Genomic DNA, 25,971 nt, shown 5'->3' on the forward strand with positions numbered 1-25,971 from the left:
ACCTTAGTAAATGAGATGAAGGTTCACTGTACACATGCAAGGGGGAAAAAATATATACATTTTTGCTTACACATGATTAGATAATGGAAGTCAGAAGAACTCCCCCCCTCATTTACTAAGCTCTGAAGCAACTGCACTTGCAAAGTGCTGAGTCAGTTTGCCTTTAGTAAATCAACCCTTAAGGCCCCTTTCACACTTGTGCAACCTGAAAATGACACGACTTGAGGCAACGCCTGTGTAATCCCGAGGTTTATGGACCTCAAGGGCATCAAAGTCGGACCAAAGTAGTGCAGGGACTACCTTAAAGTCGAACAGATAGGAACGGTACCCATTGGAAACCATGGGGTACGACTTGTCATGTGACTTTGCAGTCCCAAGTCGCAGGACAAGTCGCACAAGTGTGAAAGGGGCCTTAGTAGTGTTCTTTTCTCTACCTACTTTTAGTGCATTGTTACAATAGCTGGTATCTACTTTAACATCACGATCAGATTGGCCAGCCTGTGTACCTTTACTGCTTTTGTTCAATTTTTTCACCACTTGGACCAATGCCGTCAGCACCATCTCAATGCTGAGACCCAGCTGTCAATCCTTGCTTAGCACTAGGAAGCAAATGCCGGGCTACTCAGAGATCCTTTTCTCCAGGATATTGTTTTCAGATAAAAGATGAAGTTTCATCTTCGGGCAGAATTCTGTTCTATGGCGGTTGTCTTCCTGTTGAATGTCTATAGTTACACCTGTGGGGAAACCTCAGCCATGCTGCCTATCCGGGAGAGGGGAACAGAACCTACCATGAAGCAAAATTCCTGTGTTTGATGGAAGCTGACTTCGAGTCTGAGAATCCTTGTGTGATAAAGTTTTTGATGATTTTTCAGCCAAGAGTCAAGGCTTTCCATACAGGCAAGGCGGGTTCTACCAAGGATTTCCACACAGGCACTGAAGTGCTCTTGAGTCCTGCTACATATTGATGTGATTAACATATCTTTAACTTCTGAAAAGGGTCTGAAATTATATTATCTTACCATAGTCCTCCGTACAGCAGGCTAAGCGTGGGAGGGTCTGCACTATCAGTCTCTCTAGCTCTGTTGCAAAGCTCTGCTACCCAAACATGTTTCAGACCCTAGGGACAGGGATCTCCAAACTACAGCCCTCCAGCTCTTGTGGGAACTACACCTCCCATGAGGCCAGGCATGTTCTGGCCATCGGGACTACCGGGAGCTTCCCGGTGGGCCGATGGCTCAGTGGGCCGGTTTGAGTGACAGCCTGTCAAAGTAATGGCTGTGCAGCCCACGCAGCCATTACTTTGAGCAGTGCTGTACTGCAGGGGTGGACTGACCAATCGGCACTGAGGGGCCTCATGACAGGTGCAACACTAGCACTGGAAGTTGCTGCAATAGGACCTCTCACAGTGTGCGGTTCCCCGCTGGTCTCTCCTTCCCTCCCGTCCATCCCAGGTGCTTGTACATGACATCATCTGGGATGGACGAGAAGAGCGGGGGGCTGGCAGAGAGCAGCACTCCATGAAGGGTCTTATTGCAGGCATCAGGTAAGGCTGTGTACGATCAACATAACTGGGGAGGGGGAGCAGAGGCAGCCAGTACAGATGTAGGGAGACCGGGTCCCAACAGGATCGCAGGAGGCCCCATGATACTTTTGTTTCCCCCCCACGCTGTCCTCCACCCCCCACGCTGTCCCCCTCTGTCCTCCAGCCCCCACACTTTCCCCCTCTGTCTTCCACCCCCACTGTGTCCTCTACCCCCCCACACTGTCCCTCTCTGTCCTCCACACCCCACTGTATCCTCCACCCCCCACGGTGTCCCCCTGTGTCCTCCACCCCCCACTCTGTCCTCCACCCCCATCGCTGTCCCCCTCTGTCCTCCACAGTGTCCCCCTGTGTCCTCCACCTCCACCCCCCAAGGTGTCCCCCTCTGTCCTCCAACCCCCCTGTGTCCTCCATCCCCCACGGTGTCACCCTGTGTCCTCCACCCCCCCATGGTGTCCCACTGTGTCCTCCACCCCCCACTGTGTCCTACACCCCGATGGTGTTCCCCAGTGTCCTCCACCCCCCACTGTGTCCCCCAGTGTCCTCCACCCCCCCCGTGTCCTCCACCTCCACTGTGTCTTCCAGCCCCCACAGTGTCCCACTGTGTACTCCACCCCCCCACGGTGTCCCCCTGTCTCCTCCACCCCCCATGGTGTCCTACTGTGTCCTCCACCCCCCACTGTGTTTCCCAGTGTCCTCCACCCCCCCCCCCACTGTGTTCCCCAGTGTCCTCCACCCCCCACTGTGTCCCCCTGGTGTCCTCTACCCCCACTGTGTCCCACTGTGTCTTCCAGCCCCCACAGTGTCCCACTGTGTACTCCACCCCCCACGGTGTCCCCCTGTCTCCTCCACCCCCTCTACGGTGTCCCCCTGTGTCCACCACCCCCCCCCCCCCACATTATGTTTTTGTGCGTGTTTGAAAATTAAAGTGGGCCGGTCTCGATGATGTCCAGGGCCAAATTTGTGTCCCAGTCCAGCCCTGCATGAGGCATTTGTAAAACTCTGACATTCACAGACATGACTAGGCATGATGGGAACTGTAGTTCCTGAACAACCGGAGGGTCATAGTTTGGAGACCCCTACCCTAGGAGATGGAGTGCTAGGAGTCATACTCACTCATAGTTCATAGTACCAAGATTCAACCATGGCTTTATCTAATTCACTGCTAGGATTTTTCGTTTTTTTTGTGTGTGTGCGCAGAGTAATTCTTCAGACTTCCTGCAACATTACCAGCCTTAGGCAAAAACACAAAACACTCTTCCATTCCATCTCTGACCCCCCCCCCCCCTCCGTCTTGTCAGCCATTGAAAGGGATTAGATATCCCAAATCTCCCTACTTCAATTTCACATGGAGCTGTCAGTGGTATTATCTGCAAGCAGATAGTATATTATATCCCCGGTTTGTGTAACTCAGAGGAGACTCGAGGCACAAAGGGGGTCTCCACTTAGATGGTATCACTGGTGCAGGGAGTTCAAAGGGAAGACTTTAAAAGAAGGCTGTACTGTGAGAATGAATTCAAACCCGCACCTTGTGCTTGTCACGCTTCAAGTTTTACTGTATACAATCTTTTTTCCACGTATCCTTCCGTCCTCGCATTGTACAAGACATAAAACTATGCATGTGCCCCTTCTTACACAATATTAGAATTGAATATGCACATTTTCCACCTGTGATTGTTATTTTCTTATTAGGGAGGTAGGTGCTGGAGAAGGAGAGAGCACAGGGCACGCCTCTACCTGGCACTTTCCCACTCTCCGATTCTCGCTCCCTGCTACAGCTGTGACTGGAGTAATGGCACTGATGTCACAGCTGCAGTCAGCCAGTTGGAAGGCAAGTGGATGGGAATCATTGAGCAAATGAGTAGCCAGAATCCCTGGGTCAAATCCAGAGTGTTCCCAACTATATATAGCCAGAATCTTTTGGGCAAAATTTAGAGAAATCCTAACTATACATAGCTGGAATCCCCGGCCAAATCTAGAGAGTTCCCACCTATACGTAGCCAGAATCCCTGAGCCAAATCCAGATATACTCTAACTAAACATAGCTGCAATACCTGTGCCAAATCTGGAAAGTTCCTAACTATACATAGCTGGAATCCCCAGTCCAAATCAGGAGAAATGCTAGCTATACTTACAATCTCTGGCCAAATCCAGAGTACTACGCTATGCATAGCTGGAATCCCCAGGCCAAATCTGGAGAGTTCCCAACTCTACATAGCTGGAATCCCTGGGTCCAATCTGGAGAAATATTAGCTATACATAGCTGGAATCCCCAGCTTAATCTAGAGAGTTCTGCACGATACATAGCCCAATCCCCAGGTCAAATCTGGAGAGTTCACAACTATATATAACTGAAATTCCTGGGCCAAATCCAGAGAGTTCCCAACTATACATAACTGGAATCCCTGGGCCCTGTCCGGAAAATTATTAGCTATACATAGTTGGAATCTCTGGCCCAATTCTAGAGAGTTCCCATCCCCAGCCAAATCTAGAGAGTTCCTAACTATACATAGCTGGAATCCATGGGCCAAATCCAGAAAAACCTAACTATACATAGCCGCGATGCCCAGTCCAAATCCGGAGAAACACTAGAATCCCCGGCCAAATACAGAGAGGTCCCAACTATACATACCTGGAAACCCTGGGCCAAATCTGGAGAGTTCTCAACTATACACAGCCAGAATCCCTAGTCCAAATCTGGAGAAACACTAGCTATATATAGCTTGAATCCCCATCCAGGTAGTTCCCAACCATACATGACTGAAATCCCTGGGCCAAATCTGCAGAGTTTCCCACTGTACATAGCCGGAATCCCCAGTCCAAAACACTAGGTATACATAGCTGGAATCCCTGGCCAAATACGAAGAGGTTCTAACTATACATACCTGGAAACCCTGGGCCAAATCTGGAGCATTTCCAACTATACATAGCTGGAATCCCTGAGCCAAATCCAGAGAAACTCTAATTATACATAGGAACTCTCCCAGATTTCGCCCAAGTAGTCTATGTGTAATTAGAGTTTTTCTGGATTTGGCTCAGGGATTCCAGCTATGTATAGTTGGAAATGCTCCAGATTTGGCCCAGGGTTTCCCATATGTATAGTTGGAAATGCTCCAGATTTGGCCCAGGGTTTCCAGGTATGTATAGTTGGAAATGCTCCAGATTTGGCCCAGGGTTTCCCATATGTATAGTTGGAAATGCTCCAGATTTGGCCCAGGGTTTCCAGGTATGTATAGTTGGAAATGCTCCAGATTTGGCCCAGGGTTTTCAGGTATGAATAGTTGGAAATGCTCCAGATTTGGCCCAGGGTTTCCAGGTATGAATAGTTGGAAATGCTCCAGATTTGGCCCAGGGTTTCCAGGTATGAATAGTTGGAAATGCTCCAGATTTGGCCCAGGGTTTCCAGGTATGAATAGTTGGAGATGCTCCAGATTTGGCCCAGGGTTTCCAGGTATGAATAGTTGGAAATGCTCCAGATTTGGCCCAGGGTTTCCAGGTATGAATAGTTGGAAATGCTCCAGATTTGGCCCAGGGTTTCCAGGTATGAATAGTTGGAGATGCTCCAGATTTGGCCCAGGGTTTCCAGGTATGAATAGTTGGAAATGCTCCAGATTTGGCCCAGGGTTTCCAGGTATGAATAGTTGGAAATGCTCCAGATTTGGCCCAGGGTTTCCAGGTATGAATAGTTGGAGATGCTCCAGATTTGGCCCAGGGTTTCCAGGTATGAATAGTTGGGAACTCCCCAGATTTGGCCCAGGGTTTCCAGGTATGAATAGTTGGGAACTCCCCAGATTTGGCTGGGGATTCAAGCTATGTATAGCTAATGTTTCTCCAGATTTGGACTAGGGATTCTGGCTATGTATAGTTAAACTACTTGGGCAAAATCTGAAGAGTTTCTAACTATACATAGCCAGAATCCCTAGTCCAAATCTGAAGAAACATTAGCTATACATAGCTTGAATCCCCAGCCAAATCCGGGGGGTTCCAAACTATACCTAACTGGAATACCTGGGCCAAGTCTGCAACGTTCCCAACCATACATAACTGGAATCCATGAGCCAAAGACTTGCCACCTATACATTGGCAGAATTCTTGGGCCAAATACAGATAAATCCTAACTATACGTAGCTGGAATCCCCAGGCAAAATATACAGTATATATAGTTTTCTTGAACCTTAAAAATTAGCCGTCCATTGTAAAAAAAAAAAAAAAAAATGGTGATTTGTACAGGTGACTGCGGTTTGCGATACCTAGCCTAAGATAAGGAAAGTGACTTTTCATCTCATTGTGTCAGGTTACAATGCTGGAATTATATGGCTATTTACGTCACCCCGAGACACACAAACACACAGAGGAACCTGCCAGTCCGGTTCGCTGTCCTGGCTTATTCAGTGTTTGTGTCTAAGCAGAGACTCCCCGTAGGCCACAACAAACACCTGCAAAGTGTCATCCTATTTTCCACCAAATATGAAAGTCCGTGTCTAAACGCACCTACTCCCCAAAGAAACCCAACTGAAGAACACTGGGGGCAAACGGGAAGAACTTCGCAGATTTTTGGTCTAGGTCTGAGAGTTAAAGGGAAGTCGGCCAGACTTTCCATGGACAATGCCACTAATTGTCTTTAGCTCCGGTTTATATTAATGGTATTTTTTATCCTTATTTTCCAAGTAACTTCGCACACTCCTATTGCAAGACTGATTTCAGATTTGGGCTGGTAGGTGACAACTAATACAAAGATACATTGGGAGTTATTACATTGACAAGGTTTAATAAAAATAGCATTTCCTTAGTCTCCTCTCTCTCTCTTATGTCAGTAAATCTCCCGTATAGTGGGAGATATATCCGTATATATCTTGTGAAGGAAAAAAAAAGTTACAAAGATGTCTGATATCTGATGGAGACACAAAGCAGCCACCTGCCACTCTCTGATCCCTATCTCCTGTCTTTTATCCTGCAGTTCACGGCTCTTCCCTCTCTCTGGTATCCAGCACGTCGTCTGTCTACTCTACAGTAAGTACGATGCCTGTATCGCCATAGGTGCACCTTTTTAGCGAATAAAAGCTGATTTGTAAAAGGAAAGAATGAAGGAGAATGAAAGACAAATGCTTTTGTCTATGGGAGTCAAATTCCAGCCGTCATTTGCTGCGTAGAATAGGGATGAAAGGATCAGCGTGGTTGCTATTGACACCGCCGGCTATTCTAAGGCGCTCAAATCTTTATACCTTGTCTCTGACTTTGGTTTTGTTCAGATTGTTCTGACCCTTTTTCATTCAGGAGTTTGTGAAACATTGTATGTATTGTAATCCCTGGAAAGGAAACCGCATAGGGCTATGGGAGCCGTCATAGCTGTACAGCCTTCAGATTTAGCTTCATCCTCCTCTAAATAGGGAGAGATTTACTACAACTGGTGCACTCAGAATTACTATTATTATTATTATAATACAGGACTTGTAGAGCGCCAACAGTTTGTGCAGTGCTTTATAACATGAGAATTTGGTGCAGCTGTGCACGGTAGCCAATCGGCTTCTAACTTCAGCTTGTTCAATTAAGCTTTGACATTAAAACCTGGAAGCTGATTGGTTTCTATGCAAAACTTCACCAGATTTTCCGCTCTCCAGTCTTAGTAAGACCCATTTCACAGGCGGTTTTCAGGCATTTTAGCATTAGAAAAAGCGCCTGTAAAGCACCTGAAAACTGCCTCCTATTCATTTCAGTGTGACTTTTCATGTTGGGGCGGTACGCTTGTGGGACGTTAGGAAAAGTCCTGCAAGCAGCATCTTTGGGGTGGTTTGGGAGCGCTGTTGTCATGACTCTGCAGTAGTGGTCTTGTCTGTTTGCTTAGAGGCCAGTCTCTGTTCACCTGTATGCTTGAGTAATCTTCCCTCAAGCATGGCTCCACCCCAGCCTCTAATTAGGAACACTATATTACCTGTGCACTGCAAGCCAAGCCTTGCTGATCAATATTGTGCGTTTGGCTTCCGTGTGCTCATTGCTGGGTGTCCTACGTCTGATCCTGTTTACCGACCTTGGCTTGTTCTTGACTGTCCTCGTCTGCTTCATATCCTGACCTTTGGCATGTTCTTTGACTATCCCTATCTGCTTGTTGCCCTGACCTTTTGGCTTATCTCCTGACTATCCTTGTTGTCCCAGGCTGCTGCTTCCTCTCTATCCTCCACTAGTCTACCGTGAGCGTGAGCTGGGGGCCGCGATCAGGAGCCAGACTGTAGCGAAGTCCATCCCCACCATCAGGGGCCCTGGTGAACACCCACTGGCTCTTAGATTCCGCGCCCTGGGAAAGCTCATGCTCTAGCTCCCAGTGTGATCCGTGTTGGTGCTCCAGAGTACCTGCTTTCCTGAACCACCCAGAGCTCCATCTGCAGCAGTCCAGCTGTAGGGAACAATGCCACCTAACAATAAGCTTTTAAAGCATAACTCTGATTATTGCTGCACTTTTAAATATCTGCTTATTTACAAATTATTATTATAATTTACTGTAGCTATCACTATATTTCCAGCCCTCCAACAGTGTCAGTCTATGAGCAAACTTGGATAAGGGCCTGGTATGGATTTTATGGATAATAGGGGGGACACTCCAAACAGTGTCAGTCTATGAGTAAACATGGATAAGGGCCTGGTATGGATTTTATGGATAATAGGGGGGACACTCCCAACAGTGTCAGTCTATGAGCAAACATGGATAAGGGTCTGGTATGGATTTTATGGATAATAGGGGGGACACTCCCAACAGTGTCAGTCTATGAGCAAACATGGATAAGGGTCTGGTATGGATTTTATGGATAATAGGGGGGACACTCCCAACAGTGTCAGTCTATGAGCAAACTTGGATAAGGGTCTGGTATGGATTTTATGGATAATAGGGGGGACACTCCCAACAGTGTCAGTCTATGAGCAAACATGGATAAGGGTCTGGTATGGATTTTATGGATAATAGGGGGGACACTCCCAACAGTGTCAGTCTATGAGCAAACATGGATAAGGGTCTGGTATGGATTTTATGGATAATAGGGGGGACACTCCCAACAGTGTCAGTCTATGAGCAAACATGGATAAGGGTCTGGTATGGATTTTATGGATAATAGGGGGGACACTCCCAACAGTGTCAGTCTATGAGCAAACTTGGATAAGGGTCTGGTATGGATTTTATGGATAATAGGGGGGACACTCCCAACAGTGTCAGTCTATGAGCAAACATGGATAAGGGTCTGGTATGGATTTTATGGATAATAGGGGGGACACTCCCAACAGTGTCAGTCTATGAGCAAACTTGGATAAGGGTCTGGTATGGATTTTATGGATAATAGGGGGGACACTCCCAACAGTGTCAGTCTATGAGCAAACATGGATAAGGGTCTGGTATGGATTTTATGGATAATATGTAAGTTTTTTTTGGTGTGAAGTTCCCCTTAAAACCCCCCATTAAAGACCAACCTGATATGGATTTTCCGAGGAGCCGAGGGTTTGGGGTCCCTCTTAGAATCCATACCAGACCTGAATGGCCTGTTCCAAATCTTCAGCCTCTTGATTGGCCGGGAAACTGGAAGTGACGCTTGGCAAATTTTTGATTTGCTAAAGTCAAAAGTGGGAGGGTTTGGGGCTCAGGGCAAGCCAATTAGAGGCTCGGGGTGTAGTCACATGCTTGTTAAACATTGCCAGAGCCCCGCAGTGCACTGCACACACATATAACGATTTATTTTTAAATAAATTATAATATGAATAAAGTTTTTTTTTTACTTTAAGATGTTCAAAAATGATAGTCGCATTATCATTTATTTAAAAATAAATCGTTCTATGAATCAATTTCCTATTGGTCAAAACTTTCGGGGGCGCGGGGGGGGGGGGCCACGCCCCTGTGCCTCCTTATGGACCGGCGCCCCTGCGTCCCTTATGGACTGGCCGCCACTGCTTGTTAGTATGATGGCAGCGCACACTCTCAGCACAAGAAGCTCTGCCGCTCATGGATGCAGGTGCCTTCTGACCCCCAACCCTTACTCCACCCAGCGGGCAGGCGCAGTTTGGCATTTTTCACCCTGCATAACCTTGTCCCAGCACTGTCTACAAGCGATACATTTGTGATTAATTTTTGGATGAACGACCCTTTTGCCCTAAAATGATGTCGATTCCGAGTATCCTTATGAAGCGGGGGGGGGGGCTGTACATTGTCCAGGCCAGGACGGGAGCGGACAGATGGGTCACCCTTTATGCAGACACAGCCCCATTCCCCATCGCGCCTCTATTGTTCAGCCATCTCGTCATTTTGCACAGGAATGCGAGACAACGGCGGCTCTTGTTCTAACAAGATTGTTTGAGATCTGCGGCTCGGGAGTGTTTAACGTCTCCAGCACTCGGGGGGGCTCTGCTTGCCAGAGAATTCCCTGCCAGTAAATGAGCCGATCCAGCGAGGTTCTATTAAAAAAAAGCAAACAGCCCAAATAAGGGAAAGGTAACAAGTCTGTGCACTTCACACCCGCCACTTCTATTTTTAGGAGATGAAAAGATAAATGTTTAAACTGGGTGATGTCTACATTGTATCACTTCGTCTTCAAGGGAAAGCCCCCCACCCCCCCACCCCCTTGGGTGCCTTAATCCTGCCGCACGCTCCAAAGCCACTTTCCTTTAACATTCTATTTTTTTTTTGGGGGGGGGGGGGTGGGGTTTGTCTTTTTATATACAAAATAAAATGGAAAGAAAAAAATCCTGTGATAGAAGCTCCGTGTAGACACTCCATCTCTCCATTAGACCAAAATATACATAAAAATAATTAGAGAAGCATTATAAAAGATCAAAGAGCTGAAAACTCTCATCCTTTATTACAATTATTTAAAGTCAATCTAGAATCCTCATTAAATACCCCCCCCCCCATATCCCCTACCTGGAGAGTTAAAGCCCCATGCTTCCAATGCTTTGCTGCTACCCTGTTTCCCCTAAAATAAGACCTAGCGTGATTGTCGACGATGGCTGCAATATAAGCCCTACCCCCCCAAATAAGCCCTAGTTAAAGTCCTTCTATGTCTTATCCTCAGGGTAGGGCTTATTTTTGGGGGAAAGAGGATGGGGTTTATTTGGGGGGTAGGGCTTATATTGCAGCCATCACCGACACTCATTCTAGGTCTTATTTTAGGGGAAACAGGGTAGTTAGCAACTGAGGTGATGCATTTGACCTCCCTTTTTTTAAATAAAAGACTTATCCAAAACTGTGTTTTTATTTATTTTTGACATTTTTTTTTGATGAATGAGTGAGGGGTACTAAGTACCCCATACTCATTCACATAGGGGGGGGAGCCGGGATCTGGGGGTCCACATCTTAAAGGGGGCTTCCAGTTTCAGATACGCTACCCGCACGCACCCCCCACAGCCACCAGGCCAGGGTTGTGGGAAAGAGGCCCTTGTCCTCATCAACATGGGGACAAGATGCTTTGGCCAGGTGGGCTCTTCCCGCACCCTCCCCCCGCTCCCCTTCCCTTTCCTGGCCTGCCAGGCTGCACATGCTTGGGTAAGGGTCTGGTATTGATTTTTATGGATTATAGGGGGGGACCCTATGTAATTTTTTTTTGGTGTGACGTTCCCCTTAAAATCCATTAAAGACCAACCTGATATAGATTTTCCGAGGAGCCAAGGTTTGGGGTCCCCTCTTAAAATCCATACCAGACCTGAATGGCCTGGTATGGATTTGGGGGGGGGGGGGGGGGGTGGTGCTTACACTTTTTTTTTTTCAGTATCACTGACAGCAGGGATGACTTATCATTGTTAGGAAGCCAGCGGGTGCCACCAGGGATGAGTTGCTGGTTGTTAGGATGCCGGTGGGTGCTGGCTTCTAGCAACCAGCACAAAACACTCCAAAAACGTTCAAAAACTGGCGAATCACAGGATTCAATGCAATTCTTTGGAGGAAAAAAAAAAAAACACTTCGAAAAAGCACCAGCCTGCCCGAATCAAGCTACAAAGGTAGTTCCAAAACCTTTTGAGCTTCAGGCATTTGGCTTCAGGTGACTTGGTGTGGGGGATGTGAACCATCTCCATAGAGAGTAATTGTTTTGTTTTGTTTTCTCCCTGAGCGTGTTGGAGCTTCGAGTAACCCTCAGGTATGAATGGGGCCTTAAAGGTGAAGGGTGAAAATAATATGTTAGAAAATGTTAACATTTCTGTCAGACTGTTATTTCTGTGACCCCATTGGGGGCGGATTTTTCTTAACTTCCTGTGCCTATGACACCTGGACCAAACGTGGGCGGAGCAGTTGTCACTGATACAGGAAGATCTGCAGAAAAAAAACATTGTTAGACATTGTGACCCCCTCCCCCACCGTTTAAAAAAAAATAGTTTTTTGTCTGTGTCCCCCACTGGAGAGATTTCTCATCACTTCCTGTTCTGAACACTCTGCTGTTTCCTAATATGAATTAAAAATTATTTTTTTTCCTTTCTCCATTTTTAGCCAGAAGAGAAGTGTCAGTCTGAGGTGAGTATTACATTCTTTTTATGTTCTCTTGATGCTTTAGAACAGTGGTCCCAAAACTACAGCCCACGGGCTGGATGTGGCCCTTTGCTTGATTTTATCCAGCCCTTGGGGCAATATTTTATTCACTGACACCAATGAAGTGCACAATTCCTCCCAATGACACCAACAATGGGGCACATTTCCTACCAATTACACCAACAATGGGGCACATTTCTTACCAATTACACCAACGATGGGGCACATTTCCTCCCAATGCCACCAACGATGGGGCACATTTCCTTCCAATGCCACCAACGATAGGGCACAATTCCTTCCAATGACACCAACAATGGGGCACAACTTCTTCCAATGACACCAACAATGGGGCACAATTCCTCCACATGACGCCAACAATGGGGCACAATGACAACAATGATGGGATACAATTATTCTCAATGACACGAGCAATGGGTCCAAATTACACCAATGACACCAGTAATGGTGCATAATTCCTACCAATGATGGAGCACGATTCCTCCCACTAACACCAATGATGGGGCATGATTCCTCCAAATGACACCAATGATGGGGCACTATTCCTCCCACTGACACCAATGATGGGGCACAATTCCTCCCACTGTCACCAATGATGGGGCACGATTCCTCCCACTGACACCAATGATGGGGCACAATTCCTCCCACTGACACCAATGATGGGGCACTATACCTCCAAATTACAGCAATGATGGAACACAATTCCTCCAAATGACACCAGTAATGGTGCACAATTCCTACCAATGATGGAGCACGATTCCTCCCACTAACACCAATGATGGGGCATGATTCCTCCAAATGACACCAATGATGGGGCACTATTCCTCCCACTGACACCAATGATGGGGCACAATTCCTCCCACTGACACCAATGATGGAGCACGATTCCTCCCACTAACACCAATGATGGGGCATGATTCCTCCAAATGACACCAATGATGGGGCACTATTCCTCCCACTGACACCAATGATGGGGCACAATTCCTCCCACTGACACCAATGACAGGGGATTGTTTACGCTCACTGATGCTGGGACATTTTGTACTCCTGATGGCCACAGTCCGGCCCCCCTAAAGTATGAAGAACAGTAAACTGTCCCTTTGCTTAGAAAGTTTGGAGACCCCTGATCTAGATTGCATCAAAATGTAATATATTCTTGCAGCAGCCATCTTTTGTAATCATGTTTTTTTTTTTTTATTTCTTTTTTTTTTCCAGATCCGCAAGCTAAGAAGAGAGCTCGATGCCTCGCAAGAAAAGGTTTCCGCTCTGACAACCCAGCTTAGTGCCAACGTAAGTTCATTTCTGTGTTCATCCGTATGTTTCACCCCTTCCAAGGCCAGAGGTGATCAAGGCTTACCGCATTCCAATTGCGTTGTCCTTGGGGGTCATTGAAAAGTTAACGACACCCCAAACGCAGGTCCGCAGTTGCAGTGCGTTGCCCTGCACCGGAGATCGCATGGTACAAAAGTGTTGTGTGTTTTAAAAAAGGCCGTGCATCCCAATACTTTTGAAGCGGTGCGATTTCAGCCCATTCAAAATGAATGGGCTGAAATTGCACTGCACAGAAATTCATGTGAATCCTACAGGGGGTCACACAGCGTTCCCTGTGCGATTCACACGCAGTTCCTAGTGTGAATGGGCCCTTTAGAGTTCCATAAAACAAATATGTTGTGATATGAAGTAGTGGCGGGTCAGAGGTGACCTCATCTGGCCGTTGTTTCTCGCGCTCTTCCTTGTTTGTTATGTTAGAAGTACAATGGAGAAGACTCACATCCTGCTCCCCATTGTGTCCTCGTGTTTTTTCTGCTGTTTGCTCGGGGATTTGCAGCGAGTTAGCTGCGCTCCAGTGAACGTGTTTTGGGATCATGCAATTCCTGTGATGTGTAATGTAATGAGTGGAGAGGTGTTTGTGTCTCGGCCGTTTCCTCTCAGGTATTTCTGGTGTATATATAGAAACAGGCGATGTGCAGAGGGCCGGTCCTCTTCTCATTGTCCAGCATGTCACGCAGGTGGCTGGTGCTATATATGTATATATATATATAGGGGATGAAACAGACGCCTGAGTCATCACACGTCAGTGATCTGTAATGCTGATCAAAGGCTTTGATGTATAGAATTGTGTAAAGATAAAGAGAGAAAAGATTCACCTTCAATAGGACCGTTATCAAATAAAACAAATTTGTTATATAACACAATGCTGTTCCTCCCCTTCAGTCTTGCACAATTGTACCGACTCCTCTCCTGGACTAAAATGGCTTCCTCTTGTTTTACTGCACACTGTGAGCTTCTCGCAACGTGCATTACAAGCGGCAGCAAGTCAGAGCCTGCCTAGTTTCATGGGTGGAGGACACCCAACATCATATAGATCTTTCCTCCCCAGCCTGACTGTCCCTGGACCCACCCCTTTTTATTCATTACGTTTCAGTTTTTTTTTTTCAATCATGGAGGCTCAGCATCACATGTGGTTATTAACTGTAAATACAGCCTGACTAGGACCGCCCACTTCTCCAGACTGATACCCACTCATCAGGGCATTTTTATATTTGCATAACTTCTCCCAAGAGCCAACCCATTGGTTGCATTGGGGCTGAGGGCTCTTGAAAGAAGTGCTGAGATGTTTTCAGGCAGCACCCTGCCAACCGTGATCAGTCTGCATAGCATAGAGCAGCAGTCTCCAAACTGCAGCCTGGGGCCACATGCAGCCCTTTGCTTGCTTTTATCTGGCCCTTGGGGGTGCTATTTTTATTCACCAATGCCAACAATGGAAAATAATTCACCCACTGACCACATTAAAGTGGCAGAATTCCTCCCAATGACTCCAACGATGAGGCAGACTTCCTTCCACTGAGGCCAACAATGGGCTGCCATTCCTCCCACTAAGGCCACTAACAATAGGGCGCCGTTCCTCCCACTGAGGCCGCCAAATATGGGGCGCCGTTCCTCCCACTGAGGCCGCCAAAGATGGGGCGCTGTTCCACCCACTGAGGCCGCCAAAGATGGGGCACCGTTCCGCCCATTGTGGCCGCCAACAATGGGGCGCCGATCCTCCCACTGAGGCTGCCAAGGATGGGGCGCCGCTCCTCCCACTGAGGCTGCCAAGGATGGGGCGCCGCTCCTCCCACTGAGGCTGCCAAGGATGGGGCGCCACTCTTCCCACTGAGGCCGCCAACGATGGGGCGCCGCTCCTCCCACTGACAGCAAAGATAGGGCATTGCTTACTTCCAGTGAGATTGGTACCTTTTCTAATCTGTGGCCACAATCTGGCCCCCTTGAGTCTGAAGGACAGTAGACTGACCCTTTGTTTCGAAAGTTTGGAGACCCCTGGCATAGAGAAGCACCACTGGTCTAATATAAGTTATATAATGAAAATGGAAAGGTTTTATAGAAAAGGGTCATTGGCATGTTGATTGTGGGGGGGGGGGGGGGGATCAAGGGAAGGCAAAATTGATTGTAGCAATAACTTGTAGCAATAGCCGTGTGAGGCTCTTGGTATTTGCTGGTTTCTGGTATCGTCTCTCCATTCTGAGAGTGTGAGATTTCTGAGAGATTCCATCACCTCCCAGACACATTCCTCACCTGCCTGTTTATTGGCCAGGTGCCTCCTCCACATGCCAGCTGATATTGGCACCCCATGGTAGACTCTTCTTTAAAGGGACAGTGACCTGTTCAGTTTTCTTTGGCTTGCATATTTGGAGGTGGACGGTGAGTGATGTCATAGTATCTGGTTCTGTAATATGGTAAAGATATGAAGAGTTCCTACCCCACCCTCTCTTCTAAACAAAGGATTCAGGCCGATGTAACACACAATCATTACATTCTCATCGAAGCCCCAATATGTTCATGCCATTTTCAATATTTTCACATCTGTAGCTTTTTTTTTTTGTTTTTTTTATAACAACATTTTATTGAGTTTTGCAAGAAAAACAATTAAGGATGACAAAAATCCACAGGAAAACATGGTGTTCATGTCTGGTGCATATATCAGGAACAGGTCCTACAAAGTCAAACTAAAGGGAGTATACACAAGTCAGATTCGTAGCACTCCATGTAAGCACATCGGTTCTCAACCTGTCTCCCCCCCCCCCAATGTTCGTCAACACGGGCGCGGGGGAATATCAAGTAGCCTTTTTTTTTTATAAAAATAATCCCTGGTGATCCTGCCAGTTTAGGCACTTCCTGTTATTGGGGGGGGGGGGTGACAACACCTGAGCACAACTGTGAGACCAGCACAGAGCATTGTCACCCCCCCCCCCCCCCCAATAACAGGAAGTGCCTGAACTGGCAGGATCACCATGGATTATTTTTATTTAAACCCACGGCCTTCCATAGAGGATACAAGTGCCTGTTTCTACATACATTTCACAGCTATGATCCTCATTGGAAAAACTTGCCCTGAGGAATGCCCTGCAGTCATCACTGGAGTTACATGTAGGCAAAAGAGGCTGCAGGAGATCAGCAGCACAAAATGAAGAAGGGTCAAGTGTTATGCAAAGTTGGCAGTTGTTTCTAATACACAATGAACAAAAAAAAAAAACATTTATTTAGCAGATAACTCTACTTACATTTCCTCAGTTCTTGTGTTTGAATGTCATCATTAAGATGCAAATGACTGAAATCCAGGACACAATTCTTCATTTACACCTTGAAATGTAGATGTTCCTCTGCAATCACCAGAATCTTATGCTGCACTGCAGTTTGCTCAATGTGTTTTCTATTTTTCTGTGTTTTCAGGCTCACCTTGTGGCTGCCTTTGAACAGAGCTTAAGCAACATGACATTCCGGCTGCAGAGTCTCACCATGTCAGCAGAGCAGAAAGTAAGTACAGCGTCCATCTTTCATTAACATGAAACTCAAAAAAAAAAGAAAGAAAAACATTAAAAACTCTACAAAGAAAGAAAAAAAAAATGTAAACTCTACAAAGAAAGAAAGAAAAATATTAAAAGAAAGAAAGAAAAATATTAAAAATTCTACAAAGAAAGAAAGAAAAACATTAAAAACTCTACAAAGAAAGAAAGAAAAAAAAAAAAACTCTACAAAGAAAGAAAGAAAAACATTAAAAATTCTACAAAGAAAGAAAGAAAAACATTAAAAATTCTACAAAGAAAGAAAAAAAAATTAAAAACTCTACAAAGAAAGAAAAACATTAAAAATTATACAAAGAAAGAAAGAAAAACATTAAAAACTCTACAAAGAAAGAAAGAAAAAAAAAAACTCTACAAAGAAAGAAAGAAAAACATTAAAAATTATACAAAGAAAGAAAGAAAAACATTAAAAACTCTACAAAGAAAGAAAAAAAAATTAAAAACTCTACAAAGAAAGAAAAACATTAAAAATTATACAAAGAAAGAAAGAAAAACATTAAAAATTATACAAAGAAAGAAAGAAAAACATTTTTTCCAGCTCCGCTCTTAATGCTGGAAGGATGTTCAAATTGTATTGCATATTCTTAGAACCTTCGGTCTTGGAGATAGACTTATTTCTGGATATTTTCTGAAAGCCAGTGCTAAATAGGGGATGATCTGTCATAAGACACCCCGATGCACACCACCCGCCCCCCCCCCCCCCCAGTAGCCCTTTAAAACAGGGGCCTCAAACTGGCGGCCCTTCAGCTGTTGCAGAACTACAAGTCCCATCATGCCTCAGCCTGAGGGAGCCATGCTTGTAACCGTCAGCCTTGCTATGCCTCATGGGACTTGTAGTTCTGCAACTGCTGGAGGGCCGCCAGTTTGAGACCCCTTTGTTTTAGAAGAACAGAGCAGGGCTTTTCTTCCCCACGTCTGTGAAATCTGTTCTTCACATCACTGGTGGGGTAATGATCGTGAAGCAGCAGAAGAGGTGGAGGAAACACAGATCCACAGAATGGATAAAAATAATAATACATTTTATTTTATATTGCGCCTTTAACCATTTGACCTACGGAAGCTTTACCCCCCTTCATGACCAGGGCATTTTTTTGCGATACAACACTGCCTTATTTTAACTAACAATTGCACAGTCATGCAAATCTGTACCCAAATAAAATGTATATAATTTTATTCTCAAAAATAGAGCTTTCTTTTGGTGGTATTTGATCACCTCCTGCATTTTTATTTTTTATGCTATAAACAAAAAAAAACAAAAATTTTTAAAAGAAAAAAAAATACAAGATTTTTTGACTTTCTGCTATAAAACATATCCAATAAAAAAATTTTTAAATTGAATTTCTTCATAAATTTAGGCCAATATGTATTCTGCTACATGTTTTTGGTAAAAAAAAGACCCCAATAAGTGTATATTGATTGGTTTGCATAAAACTTGTAGCGTTAACAAACTATGATGTAAGGGATGTGCTGGATTGTATTCCCTGCTTTGCAGCTACACAAAATCCATTTCTTTCCCCCTGTCAGATTGAAGCTTTGCCTTGTTTACATAGGAGGTAGAGCCCTGTTCTGTGACTCTGCCTGGCGATCGGCGGGTGCCCGGCGGATATCCAGTGCCCGGCATCCGCAGATCGGCTTCTGCTGTGAAAAATTAGAACATAAGCGGGCTGCTAGCGGTGCACCCTCCCCTAGATGAAAGTGCAGAAAAGGGGAAGCTCCGCTTGTTTGCACCCTATGGGACCATTCACAAGGTGCAGTGCGACTCACGCATGCTCAGTAGGAAACAGACGGACTGTGAAGCCGCACACGGCTTCACTTCCTGTTACTCTTACTAGAGATGCCGGCACCTGCACTCAAAGCCAATTGAAGAATCAGCTCAGATGGGGGCGTTTCTGGATCCCTGGACAGTTAAGGGTCCTTTATATTAAAAGTCAGCAGCTACAGTATTTGTAGCTGCTGACATCATTTTTATTCTGAAGGAGCCCGGAGCTCCTCTTTAAAGAGGAACTGCAGTTTGCTCACATAATTTGTACTAAGAACATCTTTGCCATTCTGAAGCTTCCCTACTACCACTTTGCATATTATTTTATATATACTTTGATTCTGTACTTGCCAAATAGGCTGCAGAAATCTCCCTCCACTGAGTCTGGCTGCAGCCATTTTAACTGTGGGCAGCTGAAGCTGCTGCCTGTTCACTTCCTGGATTTACACAGACACACAGCTCCAGATTTGCAGCTTTCGTTGGCCCTCTTATGACTCATCATCCCCACCCTTCCCTTCCTGGCAAACTCTCACAAGAGTGAGCAAGAGAGCTGTGTATGATGTCATAAGCCTAGGCTGATGACCAGACAAGAAACAGGAAGTGAGCTGTATAAGGTATTTACTGGCAGAAAAAAAAATGTTTTACTATCCAAAGTTAAAACAACAACAAGGGCAGAAGATTTAATAGATGGAAAGGTGAAAACATGACTGAAGGTCCGCTTTAAGGCCTCTTTCATACAGGCTGCCATGTTTATTAGCACAGGGATACACAGGTGTTCTGTGCATCCCCATGCAAGCAGGCCCATTCATGTCCATTAGGACACAAGGGCTGCATGGACACAGACACTGCTCCTGATTTGCTGTCCACATGGGAACTATCAAATTGGGAGCAGCGGGTGTGTCCATGCAGCCTCTGCATCCCCATGAATGGGCCTGCCTGCATGGGCATTCACAGAACACCTGTACTTCCCCATGCAGGTAAACGGGAGCCTTGCATGTACACTGTTAGCACTCCCCATGTGAATAATGCCTACATCCAAAAGCTTTTGTTTTTGAAAAGAACAGTATTGTAATCTATGAATGTCTGCATGAAGTCTTGGGATGTCTCAGTCACTTCCCTGTCTTTCCCTTTACAGGATTCAGAGCTTAACGAGTTAAAAAAAACCATCGACCTCTTGAAGAAGCAGAACGCCGCAGCTCAAGCTGCTATTAACGGTGTCATCAACACCCCGGAGCTCAGCTGCAAAGGTAACAATCCCCCTCCCAATCCCTCAGGCTTTGCTCTCTCCCTGGGCAATTTCTGATGCAATTCCTTAATTGTCTACTAAGCCTGGAGATTGGCCGCTGGAACAGAATTAGAAAACCCAGGGATGTAGCACCATGCTACTAGAATGTAAAGCTGGCCACAGATGGACCGAAAATTCAGCCCGTTTAGCAGGGACTGGGCAAATTTTGATCCACCAATGACCGTTCCCGCTTGACAGAAGGAGTCGATCTAATGATTGACTTCCATTGAGAGCAGAGCAGTCCCTGCTGTCAAAATAAAGTGGCATACCTGGGAGGATTTCACCATCCCCCTTACTTGTGTGGATAGGAAAATCTGTTCTTTTCTTTTTTTCGATTGTCCCTCTGATACAGTGGTCTCCAACCTGCGACCCTTTGTTTGCTTTTATCCGACCCTTGGGGCAATATTCCGTCCACTGACACCAACAATGGGGCACAATTACTCTCAATTACACCAACGATGGAACACAATCTCTTCCAAGGATACCAATAATGTGGCTCAATGACACCAATGAATGGGGCACAATTCCCCTCAATGACACCGATGATGGGACACTATTCTCTCCCAAGGACACTAACAATTCCTCCCACTGACACCAGCAATGGGGCACAATTCCTCCCACTGACACCAGCAATGGGGCACAATTCCTCCCACTGACACCAACCATGGGGCACAATTCCTCCCACTAACACCAATGATGGGGCAAAATTCCTTCCAATGACACAAACGATGGGGCACAATTTCTCCCAAGGACACTAACCATGAGGTCCAATGACATCAACAATGGGGTACAATATCTCCCAATGAAAGAGAACAATTTCTACCAAAGACACTAACAATGGGGCTCATTGACACAAACGATGGGGCACAATTTCCCCCAAGGACACCAACAATGGGGCACAATCTCTCCCAAAGACACTAATAATGGGGCTCAATTACCCAAATGATGGGGACAATTCCTCTCAATGATACCAATGATGGAGCACTATTTCTCCCAAGAACACCAACAATGGGGTATAATTCCTCCCACTGACACCAACAATGGGGCACAATTCCTTCCAATGACACCAATGATGGGGCACAATTTCTCCCAAGGACACTAACCATGGGGCCCAATGACACCAATGATGGGGCACAATTTCTCCCAAGGACACTAACCATGGGGCCCAATGACATCAACAACAGGGTACAATTTCTCCCGCTGACACCGATGGGGCATTATTCCTCCCAATGACAGAGCCCAATTTATACCAAAGACACTAACAATGGGGCTCAATGACACCAATGATGGGCCACAATTTCTTCCAATAACAATGGGGCACAATTCCTCCCACTGACGTCGGCAACTTTTCAACTCCCGGTGGCCACAGTCCGACCCCCCTAAAGTTTGAAGGACAATAAAACTGACCCCTTTGTTTAGAAAGTTTGGAGACCCCCTGCTCATATAGAATTTTTGAGGAACCATAACATGCTCTACCCGCCCCCGAGGGGAATTGGGGTGCTGGGTTTGAATTTAGAGTGAGTGCTGAACTGCAACTCGGAGGGTAAACCTTGAATAGAGACAAGCCAGTGGAGCAGTTCCAAGTGGAGATCCTCACTAAGAACTGCAGCTACTGGTAAGCTAAGCGGCAGTTGCTGTGAATTTCCATCTTTCATTTGTAGTCACATGACCTCGGTTCACATGTGTTTTGCGGCGCACTGCAATGCAGGTGGGTTGCCCTGAGGCCATTGGGGTGGCATTTAGAATAAATGGCACCACAGTGCAGCAGCGTGCGCGTTGCCACAATCCAGAGGTCTAAATGAGATCTTGATATCGATCATAATTATTTTCCCTAAAATATGGCGTGTTTGTTGTGCAGGTAACGGGTCAATGCAGTCAGCTGACCTGCGCATTAGACGGCAACACTCATCGGACAGCGTCTCCAGTGTGAACAGCGCCACAAGCCACTCCAGCGTGGGAAGCAACGTGGACAGCGATTCCAAGAAGAAGAAGAATCGAAAGAACTGGGTAAGAGTACACACCGACTGGCAGGGAAACCAAGGGGCCCCTGTTATGTGGGATATACAGTAATGTAAAAAAACAAACAAAAAAAACACCATTTATTGGTAAGCATTTTGTTTTTTTCATTTTTATTTTATTTTATAAAAGGGAACGCTAACGTATCGCTAAAAGTATTTTTCTACTGTAACTTATTTTCACTGTTCCATATTTTCATTACGGTATTTCATGTAGATTCTCTCTCTAGCTATCTGTATGTCAAACAGTAAAATTAACATCTGAGCTACTGAGATAAAATGCATTACAGGATAAGTGACAAAGAAAGCAATCTGAGCAGACTTTTAGGTGACCATTTATCACATCAGATGTTCCCAATTTTTTGCAGTTTTTTACCTCCTAGGCAGCCATAAGTAGCTGCTCCTTGCGAGCAAAAGGATCATCATATATCCTTACATCTGATGTCAATGCCCCACCCACCACCCTCCCTTACAGCAGTGCCCCCCCTTACTTTGTGATTCTGCCAGGAAGGTGCTGGGGACTGAGCTAGGAAAGCAGAAAGTGCAGGGTCTGGAGGAGGGCTGCATTCAGCTGCTGAATGCCGAGACTAGGGGAGGCAGGGACGAGGGTATGCTGCAGCTGCACTGAGAGGTGCAAGATCTGTAGGAGGAGTTCTGTCCCCACTGCTGCAAACTGCTCAGCTGGGGGAGCAAATATGAGCCTCTCCGTGGCTGCACAAAGAAGGACAGGATCTGTAGGAGTAGTCCTGTCCTTCTCTCTGCTGCCGACTGCTGAGACAAGGTGGGGGGCAGGGGCGTAGATGACAAGGGGGGGGGGGGTGCCTCAGCTGCAGGAGAGGTGCGAGGTCCACATCAAATGGCCTGGTGGGCTGGATTCGGCCCTCAGGCCTTGTGTTTGACACATGTGTTGTACAGTCTCTGCTTCTCTGCCCCCCTCCCCCACATTAAAGCTTTGTTCTCTCTTCAGCTCTGGCTTGCTTCCCTCATAAGTCCAGTTTTACAGATCTGGACTTATTCCACGTGGCTGGGCATGCTGGGATTTGTAGTCTGCCAGTAGATCCCCAACTGCTCATTGAGTAGAGCAAAGTCTTGTGCTTGGAAATGCTCCATTGAACTTTCTATAATTTCCTGTGCAAGGCAAAGGGGCCTCACAGTGGGCCCGTTGTACTCTTATTGGCCTTCCAGTTGGTGAGTGGGTTGGTGTCTGTCTCTTGGATGAGCTGAAAGAAAGTAACAAAGTTCTTAGTCACATCTTTTACTAATGTATGGTCTTGGTGGAGGTCTTTGTTAGGCCGCCAGGAGGAGGAGCTGGGTTGAGGGTCCAAAAGGGCCATAAAGAGATGGACAGGGAAGGCAAAGGGGCCTCGCCGGGAGGGGGGTGGGGGTCCATTGTACATTTATTGGCCTACCAGTTGGTGAGTGGGTTGGTGTCTGTCTCTTGGTTGAGCTGAAAGAAAGTAACAAAGTTCTTAGTCACATCTTTTACTAATGTATGGTCCTGGTGGAGGTCTTTGTTAGGCTGCCAGGAGGAGGAGCTGGGTTGAGGGTCCAAAAGGGCCATAAAGAGATGAACAGGGAAGGCAAAGGGGCCTTGCCGGGGTCCATTGTACATTTATTGGCCTGCCAGTTGGTGAGTGGGTTGCTGTCTGTCTCTTGGTTGAGCTGAAAGTAACAAAGTTCTTAATCCCATCTTTTACTAATGTATGGTCCTGGTGGAGGTCTTCATTAGGTCACCAAGTGGATGATCTGGGTTTTGGGGTCCAATAGGGCCATAGAGAGATGAATGAGGGTATGGTCTGAGAGAATTGTTACCAATGGAGGCATCCTTGACCATCAGAAGATCCCTAAATAAAATAAAGTAGTAGTCAAGCCTAGAGTAGCTTTGATGCGCCAACGAGAAGACAGAAAAGCCTCTGCCATGGGTTGCATGCATGTTGATCCTAAATAGGCCCAAAGCCTTCCTGTAGTGCATTTATAATCTTACCCAGCAGCCTTTACTCATTAGCGCTCATGTTTGTCCTTTTTTGTGGCCCGCAGAAGTTATTTATGTTGTCTGTTAAACTTTTTTTTTTTGTTTTGTTTTTTTCTCCTTCCTTTTCTTCTGTTCCATTTTTGCTTTCGTGTCCTGATCAAGGTGAATGAGGTAAGAGCCGCACGCTATCATCATCCATCTTCTGTCATCCATAGTGTCTTTTTTTTTCCCGTCATCATCATCATCATTGTCTGCCCGTGTCTTCTTCCACCAGTTCACCATTTTCTCGAAATTCCCATCACAGGACTCTACATCATCTTTGTCAGCCATATTGTTATTCGAGGTTCCTCACGGTGCTTGTCTTTCCTTCCAGCTGAGAAGCTCCTTCAAGCAAGCCTTTGGTAAAAAGAAGTCCCCCAAATCGGCGTCCTCTCACTCGGATATCGAGGAGATGACGGACTCCTCCCTCCCTTCCTCGCCAAAGTTACCTCACAATGGCTCCGTGATGTCCACGCCGCTCATGCGGACCTCCCACTCCAATTCTATGTAAGTCATAGCACCTTGTCAACCTCCAACCTATGATGACTATTGTTTGGTGTGTTTCTGTGTGTCATGACATCAGAAATATGGCCGACTTGTACAGCGGGCAAATATTCAGTAGGATGCAACAAAAAAATGTATTAGTAAGACCCCTTTCACACTGGAGGCGTTTTTCAGGCGCTATATCGCTAAAAATAGCACCTGTAAAGCGCCTGAAAAATGCCTCCCGTGTTAAAAAAAAAAAGTCCTGCAAGCAGCATCTTTGGGGCGGTGGAAGAGCGGTGTATACACCGCTCTTCCACCGCCCCTGCCCATTGAAATTAATGGGCACTGCTGCCAAAGCGCCGGCAAAGCGATTTGGCAGCAGTGTGTGTAGGGCCATTTCCTCGGCCAATAGCGGGGGCTAAAACGCCCTGCTAGCGGCCAAATAACACTGCTAAAACGCTGCAAAAAGTAGCGGCGCCTTACCGCTAATGCTGCTCAGTGTGAAAGGGCTTAAAGGTTATTATTTTTTTCCTAGCATTGTGTAGCGCCAACATATTCCGTAGTGCTTTGCAGGATACATGTTCACCAGTACCTTTGTCACCATTGCTGCTTATAAACTAATCTCCCGTCTACCGTCACACAGTCTTTGTGGATGATCTAAGGTTGACACCTTTGCCGGGGGCATGTGCTTAACTCTCTAGTGTCCATTTTACAGGATTCCATAGCCCTAAACACCTGGCACTACTATGACAAATTTGCTTTGAATCTAGCAGCTAGCTAAAAAAAAAGTTAGGAGCCATGTACGTGAATCAACGTTTTAATGCTTAGGTGCCACAATGCGTGCATTTGGAGGTGGGGGGGCATAATTTTTTTTTTTTCACATAGTCCCCTATGTGATGATTTTTTCGGTGACAGGTTCTCTTTAATGAGACATGCAGGGTCTAAAAGACCCCCCAATGTCTCCACTGAATGTAATGCAATGCAGATCGCACTGCATTACATTGTTTCCTGGCCAGGGAAACTGTCAAAGGGGACCCGGAAGTGACGTGTATGACAGGGTCAGGAACAAGATGGGGAGGAGAGCAGACCTGTGTCCACTCTCCTCCCTCCCCGCTACCCTGTGGCACCCACTATGCAGGTCCCACAGGTGAGCAAGTAGAGCCCGGGGGGGTGGGTAACTATACACGCGCATGTGGAAGAAATTGACTGGCAGCCGAGCTGGCCAAATTTTTCCACCTGACAAGTGATCCCTGCTGCTTGCCAGCACCAGGGCTAAATGTCGAAAAAAAAAAGACCTGTCCAGAGCTGCATGTCCTAGGCGTCGGCCGATACTGATTGTGCATTCCTGCAACAGTGAATGGGCTGACGTGCCAGGATGCAATTTCTAGTCGCCATAGTGACCTGGCACCTGGGGTTTGTTGAGCCCTGGTATTACATAATGATATCTTAACAGTTGACAATGATAGTGCCTCAGGAGGGAGTGCCATCCTTTTTCTTGGGTTGCACATG

General features: G+C 46.2%; 1 protein-coding gene across 1 annotated transcript in view; it reads left to right on the plus strand.

Moving 5' to 3' along the window:
- Positions 1-25,971, plus strand: part of NAV2 (neuron navigator 2) — a gene marked incomplete in the record, with an annotated part of 348,087 nt that overhangs the window by 288,433 nt on the left and 33,683 nt on the right. The window contains 7 exon segments of the mRNA XM_077453608.1: positions 6,498-6,550; positions 11,988-12,011; positions 13,260-13,334; positions 16,776-16,859; positions 19,801-19,912; positions 21,809-21,957; positions 24,311-24,483. Coding sequence (XP_077309734.1) covers positions 6,498-6,550; positions 11,988-12,011; positions 13,260-13,334; positions 16,776-16,859; positions 19,801-19,912; positions 21,809-21,957; positions 24,311-24,483 — 670 coding nt within the window.

Source organism: Lithobates pipiens, unplaced genomic scaffold (genome assembly GCF_037356315.1).
Source record: "Lithobates pipiens isolate NorthernLeopardFrog02 unplaced genomic scaffold, aLitPip1_a1.2 Scaffold_24, whole genome shotgun sequence".
In the NCBI taxonomy this organism is placed as follows: domain Eukaryota; kingdom Metazoa; phylum Chordata; class Amphibia; order Anura; family Ranidae; genus Lithobates; species Lithobates pipiens.